The 12,248-nt window shown below is 23.8% G+C and overlaps 1 protein-coding gene across 1 annotated transcript in view; it reads right to left on the reverse strand.

Annotated features, from left to right (window-relative positions):
• ACC (acetyl-CoA carboxylase) overlaps positions 1-728 on the reverse strand; it is a 41,035-nt gene extending 40,307 nt beyond the window's left edge. The window contains exons 1-2 of the mRNA XM_075309292.1: positions 587-728; positions 233-483 (exon numbers count right to left, since the gene is read on the reverse strand). Of these exons, the coding sequence (XP_075165407.1) occupies positions 233-483; positions 587-713 (378 nt within the window). The 5' untranslated portion in view covers positions 714-728. The remainder of the gene's footprint in view (positions 1-232; positions 484-586) is intronic.
• Positions 729-12,248: the final 11,520 nt, after the last annotated feature.

A 12,248-nucleotide genomic window follows, 5' to 3' on the forward strand; every position in this document is an offset into this window, starting at 1 on the left:
CCCTCCCAATAGAAAATTTAATTAAATTCTGTGGTATAAAAAATTATACTCAAATGGAATGACTTAACCTCCATCGAAGTTTCATTTATCAAAAACTTAAATTATCATTTACTGATGTCATTCCATAAAACGATCTGCTGAAAGGCCTATAATTTACCTTTATTCTATAAATGAGAATATAATGAATGAATGCATGGAAAAAGTCCGTAATTTAATCATAAATATTACTTACCAGGAAACTTGGTCGTTCGTTATTCGAATTGCTCATCTTGATGTTGTTATTATTCAAAATTAATCTAAGATTTGTAGTCGTGCTATTGTTACAGTTTTCCGATTGATGATTTGGCTTCTCGACACTATTTATACAATTAAGATTGTCGCAAATGTCTTCGTCGTCATCCACCTTAAAGCTATCACTGGAAAATTGAACTTTCTTAATGCGTGCAGTCGACGATGATGAACTAATATCTTTTGGACAATTTTCTGTAATAAATAAAAAACAATGAAAAATAACAAAAAAAATAAAATCAAAGAATGGTAGAACAAGAAAAAAAAATAATAAAAATAAAAAAACAACTTAAAGTACCCTTAGGAATTATATGAGGTTGTGGCGGATGCTGCTGCCGATGTTTGCGTCGTCTATGATGATGACCGGTGACAAATACAAATAAACTTATTAAAAAACTAATGCTGATTAACAATGTGAAAAACATTGGGAATATTTATTATAAGTCTCTGTTGTTGTGAGAGGTTTTTGCAAGGAACTCTCAAGTCAAGTCAAAAAGGAGTCTTGGTGTCAATTAAAATGGGATTATCATTAGGGTGAGAGCAAAAGTTCTCATCAGATAAGCCACTTAGTAGCGCCGAATTACGTTGCTATCGCGTGCATAAATATATTCCTATAATCTCAGTGTTTGTTTTAGCAACAATATCAACAAAATCATTAAGCTTGGCTACTGTTGCAAATTTTCAGTACTGGCATAGTTGTGAAGCGTGATGATAAGGCTTTGTCACCTGATGGACAGCTAAAATAAGAAGAAAGAAAAAAACACAAAATGCAAAAGCATTGGAATTTTGAGACAAGGATTTCAATTAATTTTTATACATATATGTATACTATATAAAAATTCATATAGTTTTATATTGTATATACTTTTTAAGTGAAAAAAAAACTTAATGAAATTTAATTTTTTAAATTTAAATAGTGGTGATAAGACATTTTTATTTACCATATTGGAAAATTAGAAGCAACTAAAGCAAACGCAAATCTAGAATGGAGCTCCTTCCAACACAATAACTGAAATGTCAAATATATAATATCTCTTATTATACCAAATTAATTTACCAAAAATAGTAGTGGTCACTAGATTGGTAGAATTCTTTATGTTTTGGTAGATTTTGCAAAGAGGAGAAAAATACTTTTGACACAATTTTCTATAGAAATGAAATTTGAAGAAAATTTTCTATGGAAATAAAATGTTGATAACATTTTCTACAGAAGTAACATTTTGACAAAATTTTCTATAGAAATAAAATTTTGACAAAATTTTCTATAGAAATAAAATTTTGACAAAATTTTCTATAGAAATAAAATTTTGACAAAATTTTCTATAGAAATAAAATTTTGACAAAATTTTCTATAGAAATAAAATTTTGACAAAATTTTCTATAGAAATAAAATTTTGAGAAAATTTCATATAGAAATACAATTTTGGGAAAATTTCCTATAGAAATGAACTTTTGACAAAATTTTCTATAGAAATAAAATGTTGACAAAATTTTCTATAGAAATAAAATGTTGACAAAATTTTCTATAGAAATAAAATTTTGAGAAAATTTCATATAGAAATACATTTTTGGGAAAATTTCTTATAGAAATAAAATTTTGACAAAATTTTCTATAGAAATAACATTTTGACAAAATTTTCTAAAGAAATAAAATTTGATAAAATTTTCTACAGAAATAAAATTTTGACAAAATTTTCTATTGAAATAAAATATTGACAAAATTTTCTATAGAAATAAAATTTTGAGAAAATTTCATATAGAAATACAATTTTGGGAAAATTTCCTATAGAAATAAAATTTTGACAAAATTTTCTATAGAAATAAAGTTTTGACAAAATTTTTTATAGAAATAAAGTTTTGACAAATTTTTCAATAGTAATAAAATATTGAGAAAATTTCCTACAGAAATAAGATTTTGACTAAATTTTCTATAGAAATGAAATTTGGAGAAAATTTTCTAATGAAATAAAATTTTGACAACATTTTCTATAGAAATAAAATTTTGAGAAAATTTCATATAGAAATACAATTTTGGGAAAATTTCTTATAGAAATGAACTGTTGACAAAATTTTCTACAGAACTAAAATTTTGCCAAAATTTTCTATAGAAATAAAATTTTGACAAAATTTTCTAAAGAAATAAAATTTTGACAAAATTTTCTATTGAAATAAAATTTTGACAAAATTTTCTATAGCAATAAAGTTTTGACAACATTTTCTATAAAAATAAAGTTTTGACAAATTTTTCAATAGTAATAAAATATTGAGAAAATTTCCTAGAGATTTTGACAAAATTTTCTATAGAAATAAAATTTTGACAAAATTTTCTATAGAAATAAAATTTTGACAAAATTTTCTATAGAAATAAAATTTTGACAAAATTTTCTATAGAAATAAAATTTTGACAAAATTTTCTATAGAAATAAAATTTTGACAAAATTTTCTATAGAAATAAAATTTTGACAAAATTTTCTATAGAAATAAAATTTTGACAAAATTTTCTATAGAAATAAAATTTTGACAAAATTTTCTATAGAAATAAAATTTTGACAAAATTTTCTATAGAAATAAAATTTTGACAAAATTTTCTATAGAAATAAAATTTTTACAGAATTTTCGACAGAAATAACATTTTGACAAAATTTTCTATAACATAGACATAAAATTTTCTATATAAATAAAATTTTGACAAATTTTTCCATGGAAAATTAATTTTTGACAAAATATTCTATATAAATAAAATGTTTACTAAATTTTCTATAGAAATAAAATTTTTGACAAAATTGTCTATAGAAATAAAATTTTGACAAAATTTTCTATAAAAATAAAATTTTGACAAAATTATCTATAGAAATAAAATTTTCCCAAAATTTTCTATAGAAATAAAATTTTGACAAAATATTCTATATAAATAAAATTTTTACTAAATTTTCTATAGAAATAAAATTTTTGACAAAATTGTCTATAGAAATAAAATTTTGACAAAATTTTCTATAAAAATAAAATTTTGACAAAATTATCTATAGAAATAAAATTTTCCCAAAATTTTCTATAGAAATAAAATTTTGACAAAATCTTCTATAGAAATAAAATTTTGACAAAATTTTCTATAGAAATAAAATTTTGACAAGATTTTCTATAGAAATAAAATTTTGACAAAATTTTCTATAGAAATAAAATTTTGACAAAATTTTCTATAGAAATAAAATTTTGACAAAATTTTCTATAGAAATAAAATTTTGACAAAATTTTCTATAGAAATAAAATTTTGACAAAATTTTCTGTAGAAATAAAATTTTGACAAAATTTTCTGTAGAAATAAAATTTTGACAAAATTTTCTGTAGAAATAAAATTTTGACAAAATTTTCTATAGAAATAAAATTTTAGGAAAATTTCATATAGAAATAAAATTTTAGGAACATTTCATATAGAAATAAAATTTTGGGAAAATTTTCTATAGAAATAAAATTTTGAGAAAATTTCATATAGAAATACAATTTTGACAAAATTTTCTATAGAAATAAAATTTTGACAAAATTTTCTATAGAAATGAAATTTGGAGAAAATTTTCTATAGAAATAAAATTTTGACAACATTTTCTATAGAAATAAAATTTTGACACAATTTTATATAGAAATAAAAGTTTGACAAAATTTTCTATAGAAATAAAATTTTGACAAAATTTTCTATAGAAATACAATTTTGGGAAAATTTCCTATAGAAATGAACTTTTGACAAAATTTTCTATTGAAATAAAATTTTGACAAAATTTTCTATAGCAATAAAGTTTTGACAAAATTTTCTATAGAAATAAAGTTTTGACAAATTTTTCAATAGTAATAAAATATTGAGAAAATTTCCTACAGAAATAAGATTTTGACAAAATTTTCTATAGAAATAAAATTTTGACATTTTCTATAGAAATAAAATTTTGACAAAATTTTCTATAGAAAAAAAATTTGACAAAATTTTCTATAGAAAGACAATTTTGGATAAATTTCCTATAGAAAGAAAATTTTGGAAAAATTTTCTATAGAAATAAAGTTTTGATAAAATTTTCTATAGAAATAAAGCTTTGACAAAATTCTCCATAGAAATGAAATTTGGAGAAATTTTTTTTATAGAAATGAAATTTGGAGAAAATTTCCTATAAAAATAAAATTTTTGCAAAATTTTCTATAGAAAAATTTGGCAAAATTTTCAATAGAAATAAAATTTGTCAAAATTATCTATAGAAATAAAATTTTGGCAACATTTGAAAAAATTTCCTATATAAATGAAATTTGGGGAAAATTTCATATAGAAATAAAATTTTGACAAAGTTTCCTATAAAAATAAGACTTTGCAAAAGATTTTTTGTTTGGTAGTTCTTTGGTAAAATTTTCTCCAGATTTTGATCGATTATTTTTGGCTTATAAGTAATACTTCCCTTATATTCCATTGGACTTCCCTTCATTGACCATTGGACTTTAAATAATAAAAGGTAGTAATGTTATTCCCAATATCATAAGGAATGTATCTTTCACTTTGTAAACCATTCAACTTTAGATCCCAATAGTAATAAAATTTGGGAAATTCACATAAACTTTCTTCTAGAAAATACAAGGCATTTTCCCCCTTTGGTAAGTCATTTTCGTCTTATCAATATCACGAGATGCATATCTAAGATATACAACAACAATAACAAAAACATGTTTTAAATATTGTTTTCATTGGGTCATACCTAACGATTGCTTTTTAAAACAAATTAAAAAAAAAATATTCAGTGAATAAAATACCTGTTATGTTGTTGTTGTTTTTAATTTTTCAAACGTTATTCACAAATAAACAAAAAAAAAGAAATACACATTTTGGAATATTTTTTTAAAGCATAAATGGAAAGGCATTGACCCATGAAGCTTCATAACGAACGATGACCTACTAACACAAGAATCTGTGCCACCATACAATTTAACAATAAGATCCATTAATTTTATGATCCAAATCATTGGACAATGAAAATGATTTTCTTTCATTGTAGAAAACTGCCCTTTTCCATAGGAAAGAAGAAAAGCATTTTACACTAGAAATCCCAAAATGAACTTTGTATTTTTTTTTTTTGATATATTTAGTAAAAGTTGCCATGCCTATACCTCGTACTTATTCCACGGTGTTGTTTGGCGTAGTACAAAAATTAATTCGATTTATTCAAAGAATTAATTAAGAAATGCGCATTGCGTTGTGTTACTTATATAGTCGGTACGGAATTCAAAATGCTAGTACATAGGAACGTCACTAGCACTAAAGCGACGAAATGTAAATGTTCTTCATTCGTTTTGTAGGAAATAAAAACAAGTCGGAATAAAAATTTAGTTCGGCGTGTAAGGCTATATGAATGAATTGAATTAATATAATCGCTGACATAAATGTGAAAACATTTTGGTCTAAAACCAAGTAAGAATTATGGCGCTAAATTTGGATGGTCCAAGGTTCATATAACCTTCACCATAAATCCGAATCATATAAAAAAAGGACTAGCATAGAACATCCAATTTCAATTATATTATCAATTATATTAGTATCAATTAATTTTTAATTGGATCAATTAATTTTTTCATTGACCTTCAATTAATTTTTAATTGATACCATCATTTCTGTGCACACAATAAAAGTATTTTTTGAGCTCAATCACGAAATTAATTGATCCAATTAATTTTTAATTGAAATGTCTTCAATCACAGAAATGATAGTATCAATTAAACAATTAACTGAAAATCAATTAAAAATTTAATTGATTCAATTAAAAAATTAATTGATACTATTAATGTTTGTGATTGATTTTTGTTTCAATTAAAAAATTTGTTGAATCAATTACATTTTTAATTCAATATTTTATGAAACTCAATTAAGACAATAATTGGAAAAATTTTAGTGAAAAATTTTCCGGTGTGATTGAAGAAATTTAATTAAAAAATTAATTGGATTAATTAATTACGTGATTGAATCAGAAAAAAAAAATTTGTGTGAATAGTGCCTCGTAATATTATTTTTTAGTCAAATTTTTGTTTCATTTATGAATTCCACATGCTTGTCCATAAGTAGCCACTACGGGTAGCATGTCCACCTTGCATACAACCGACCAAATCACAAGTTCCAACGTTTTTCTGCGGTGGATTATTCCCTCTAAACAATGCTGGTCCAATTTCGCTGGTATTCCAAAGCTTCTATAAATGGTTTCACCACCATCTGGATGCCCTTCGAACTCGGCTATAAAATAGAGGTCCCTTGTAATTGAACCAATCATAGAATCAAGCAGCACTTAGTGAGAATTGCACTGGCAAAAATAATTTACAACCGTAAATTATTGAATATACACAGAAAAAAATATCACCAAAATATTTCCAATTAAAAAGTTAATTGAAGTTGAAAATGTTTTCAATTAATTGATACAATTAACTTTTTAATCAAGGTAGAAACATTAAGTTAATTAAGTAAATGATCGTAAATTTTAAAATTATTAATTAAAAAATTAATTGATACAATTAACTTTTTAATCAAATTCGAAAGACTAAGTCAGTTAAAAAAAGTGATGAACATTTTTTTTATTTTATAATTAAAAATGTATTTCAAACAATCATTTGTTATTCCAAATAAAAACTCTAAGCCAGTTCAGAAAGTAATTGAAAATATTGACCTTTTTTAATTAAAAAATTAATTGAGTTTTACAATCAACATCAATTAAATTTTTAATTGAATCAATTAAAAATTAATTGAAATTTGCTAATGAAATCAATTATTTTTTTTATCAAGAATTTTTTCTATGCACAATAAAAACTGTGATTGATACTATTATTTTCGTGATTGAAGACATTTCAATTAAAAAATTAATTGGATCAATTAAAAACGTGATTGAATCAGAATTTTTTTTTGTATATAACTTGTTAGAATGTCTGCATATACTTTTATAACAGAGGTCGCATTTCTTTTTCATAAATAAATAAAGACCAAGATTAAATAGGGGATATAACCACGGTTGCCATAGTTGGTAGAATTCAAAATTGGTAGATTTTTAACTGCTTGGTAGATTCTGCAATTCATAAATAGAAATAAAATTTTGACGAAATTTTATATAGAAATGAGAAGAAATAAACTTTGGACAAAATTTTTTCTATAAAAAATTCTATAGAAAAAAATTTTGTCAAAATGTTCTATAGAAATAAAATTTTGACAAAATTTTTAATAGAAATAAAATTTTGACAAAATTTTCTATAGAAATAAAATTCTGACAACATTTTATATACAAATAAAATTTTGACTAAATTTTCTATTTAAATAAAATTTTGACAAATTTTTTTATAGAAATAAAATTTTGTTTAATAAGTTTTTTTATTTTTGGTAAAATTTTCACCAAATTTTGATAGATTATTTTTGGCAAAATTTTCTATAATAATAAAATTTTGTCAACATTTTCTATAGAAATAAAATTCTGACAAAATTTTATATATATAAATAAAATTTTGACTAAATTTTCTATTAAAATAAAATTTTGACAAAATTTTTTATAGAAATAAAATTTTGCTTAATAAGATTTTTTGGTAAAATTTTCTCCAAATTTTGATAGGTTATTTTTGGCCCGAGTGGCAACAGTGGATACTACACTTAACAAAAACCAAGAACGAAGCAGGGATGGAAAATTCAGTGCTATAGTACTTTTTTCAATACTTTTTCACCCTGGTCAGTACCGTAGTACCCCTGCGAATGATTTAGTACTTTTTGTGTAGACATTTTGAGCCGATATCAGATATATGGTACAATAGTTTTGACAAAATATTTTAATATTTTGAGAAAGTCTTTAACAAACTTATTTGCTAATAGTCTTTTACAAATACGGCAAAACAGACAAGTTCATGCGGGCAAACAGACAAGTTCATGCGATATTGTAAAAGCCATAGTCACAAATACGATTTGCTTGAATTTCAACAGTGTTTTAGTCGAAAAAGCACGTGATTCTATATTACGCTACCACACGAACACTATCCAGATAAGAAGTTATCGATCGCGTTCTAAAATAGTGGAAAACATTACTTGAGACAAAAGTAATCTACCAACATTTGGGGGAAAATTTAACAAAAATTTTTATTATGCAAAAATAAAGAAAATTTTGTCAAAATTGTATTTCTATAGAAAATTTTGTCAATCTCTTGTTTCTATAGGAAGTTTTGTCAAAATTTTATTTCTATAGAAAATTTTGTCAAAATTTTATGTCTATAGGAAATTTTGTCAAAATTTTATGTCTATAAGAAATTTTGTCAAAATTTTATTTCATTGTAAAATTTTGTCAAAATTTTATTTCATTAGAAAATTGTTTACTATGGTAATCTTTGTATTGCGAATAAAAGACTAAAAAAGAAAATATTTAAAATTTACAAAATATTATTTTCTTTAAAATTCAATTTAAGGGAGCTCTTGACAATAATCTTCCAATGGCATTTTTGTTAAAATTTAGTGAAAAGTACTTTTTCGTACTTTTGTACTTTCTTTAAAACTTGTATTTTTCATCCCTGAGCTATAGTAAGGACTGACCAGCAGCGCCTCTAGTGGAGAATAGTGGCGAAACTAATCAAGATTTATTCTCTTTCATCTATTGCCAGCTCGTAGGGCCTGTTAGAAACCGAAACTTTTTACCAGCATTGTTGAAAATTTGACGTAAATGGAATTTTCTTACTAGTCCCCCTTGGGGCTTGACATTTGACCAAGGCATACTTAGGAAAGTATTTTCAAGGTATCGTTGATTACTATTTGTCCATTCCTTGTAGAATTTTGATAGTCAGTATTTGTTTATATCAAAATATATTTTATTAATGCCATTGGCGTTGGTAGAGGAGTTTTAATAAACACCATTCGGTAATTCTACAAATTACACAGAAACATTTTTTTCCTGATTCAATCATAAAATTTATTGGTCCAATTAATTTTTTTTTAATTGAAATTGCTTCAATCACCAAAAAACGATGGGCAAATATTTGACCAAAATGAGGGTGAAACTTTTTTCCAGGAGCATTTTTGAAATACAGGCAAACTTTTCTGCAGTGAACTTCTATACAATGAAGCTCTCACTCTATAATGAATAAATTTCAAAACCACTACTTTTTCCTTCCCACTTTTTAAATTCTGATATAATTTGTGTGTAATGAAGTTTCTATATAAAGAAGTAATTTTCTGGTCCAATCAAGATTGATTACAGGGAAGTTATATGGATACCAAATATATCTTAAATATACAACATGACATTTTTTTCTGGTTTGTTTGTGGCGATGGATTCTTTTAGTCCATATAATTTCTTCAAAAATACCCTCTACATTGAAAGATTCACTTTGATTGTTTTTTTTTTTTTCTACATACTTTACACTTTTATCACATCATTTTTTTTTTTTCTTTCTAATTTATTTAAAAAAAATGTTCCAGGAAAGAAGTTCTCAAATCTATAATTATACACCGTAAAAAACGTTTGAAAATAGGCAAAATCAAATTCAATTTACAAATAAAACCATCAGCAGCACAGCAACACCACTCAAAAACTGTAGAGTCTTTGACCATCATAAGGGCAAAGAAAAAATTTGAATAAATTTGAATGGGTCAGTTTTGTTTGATACCTTGAACTTGTTCTCCTTTTGCAAATATTTAATTATGCTGATGTTGTTGGCAACTAATAGAAACACTTTGTATATATTTTTTATGTAAAAATGTATATATATATATTTTTTTTGGTTTCAAATAAAAGAATTTTATTTTTTTTACTAATATGTATATATATTTTTTTATAATGTTCTCGAAAGTCTAAAGACACACGCGATTAATGCAACAGGAGGAAGACCACCACCATTCCACCTGTGTTAGGAAATAATCTCGATGAGGTCCGAAAACGTCGACAACTCACTAACGACTAAGCGTGAATCGAGTCGTCGGAATCCATTATCAATAGCTTTGAATTGGTTTATTGGACTGGCAAAAAAAAATCAGTACGGGCCGCATGTTATGCACAAAAACAGAAAAAGATGAAAAAAAAAACAAAACAAAATGATCATCGTGCGAACGCAGCAGAGACTTAACAACGCAGCGTAATAAAAGCAATCAAAACACACGCCGCAGGTTGAATCTTCTGTGATATATGAGAAAATATTTAGTATATACAGGGTGACAACAAAGTTCGTTGGGAAACTAAAGATTTTGTTCTATAAAAAATATTTGAAATATGTTTTGATCATAATTTGCTAGCGGTAGTGCTATTCCAATTCCAATGCGATGGCCCAGAACATGTATGGGGAGCCATCGAATGATATGATTCTGAATTTTTAATGTAAATTCCTTGCCCCATAATTAGTCAGCAAAACCTTGGTAAGTAGATGAGATGAAAAACTTCTTACCAAGAGCATTTGAGTCCTAACCACGGTTGCCATAGTTGGTAGATTCTACCCAAAATGGTAAATTTTTTTACTGTTTGGTAGATTGGTAGAATTCTTGATGTTTTGGTAGATTTTGCAAAATATTCCTATCCAACCAAGAGATACTTCAATTTCTCTATAGAAATAAAATTTGGGCAACAATGAAAATAAAATTTTGACAAAATTTCCTATAGAAATAAAATTTCGACAAAATTTCCTATAAAAATAAAATTTTGAAAAAATTTCCTGAGAAATAAAATTTTGGCAAAATTTTCTATAGAAATAAAATTTTAACAAAATTTTCTATAGAAATAATATGTTGGCAAAATTTCCTAAAGAAATACAATTTTGGCAAAATTTCCTATAAAATGTCGCCAAAATTTTCTATAGAAATTAAATTTTGCAAAAATTTTCTTTAGAAATAAAATTTTGACAAAAATTTTCTATAGAAATACAATTTGGAAAAACTTTCTATAGAAATAAAACTTTTGCAAAAAAATTCTATAGAAATAAAATTTTGCAAAAATTGTCTATAGAAATGAAATTTTACAAAAATTTTCTATAGAAATAAAATTTTGACAAAAATTTCTATAGAAATAAAATGTTGGCAAAATTTGCTATAGAAATAAAATGTTGCCACATTTTCTATAGAAATTTACTTTTGCAAAAATTTTCTATAGAAATTAAATTTTAAAAAATTTTCTATAGAAATAAAATTTTGAAAAAATATCTTGAGAAATAAAATTTTTGTAAAATTTTCTATAGAAATAAAATTTTGGCAAAATTTTCTATAGAAATAAAATGTTGGCAAAATTTGCTATAAAATAATATGCTGGCAACATTTTCTATAGAAATTAAATTTTGCAAAAATTTTCACGACTGAAAAATTTACAAAAATTTTCTATAGAAATAAAATGTTGGCAACATTTTCTATAGAAATAAAATTTTGCAAAAATTTTCTATAGAAATAAAATTTTGCAAAAATTTTCTATAGAAATATAATTTTGCAAAAATTGTCTATAGAAATACAATTTTGCAAAAATTTTCTAAAGAAATAAAATTTTGGCAAAATTTGCTATAGAAATAAAATGTTGGCAACATTTTCTATAAAAATTAAAATTTACAAAAATCTTCTATAGAAATAAAATTTTGACAAAATTTTCTATAGAAATAAAATTTTGACAAAATTTTCTATAGAAATAAAATTTTGACAACATTTTCTATAGAAATAACATTTTGACAAAATTTTCTATAGAAATAAAATTTTGACAAAATTTTTTATAGAAATAAAATTTTGACAAAATTTTCTATAGAAATACAATTTTGCAAAAATTGTCTATAGAAATACAATTTTGCAAAAATTGTCTATAGAAATACAATTGTGCAAAAATTTTCTATACAAATACAATTTTGACAAAATTTTCTAAAGAATAAAATTTTGGCAAAAATTTTCCATAGAAATAAAATGTTGGAAAAATTTGCTATAGAAATTAAATTTTGGCAAAATTTCCTAAAGAAATAAAATATTAGCAAAATTT

This window comes from Haematobia irritans, chromosome 5, assembly GCF_050003625.1.
Source record: "Haematobia irritans isolate KBUSLIRL chromosome 5, ASM5000362v1, whole genome shotgun sequence".
In the NCBI taxonomy this organism is placed as follows: domain Eukaryota; kingdom Metazoa; phylum Arthropoda; class Insecta; order Diptera; family Muscidae; genus Haematobia; species Haematobia irritans.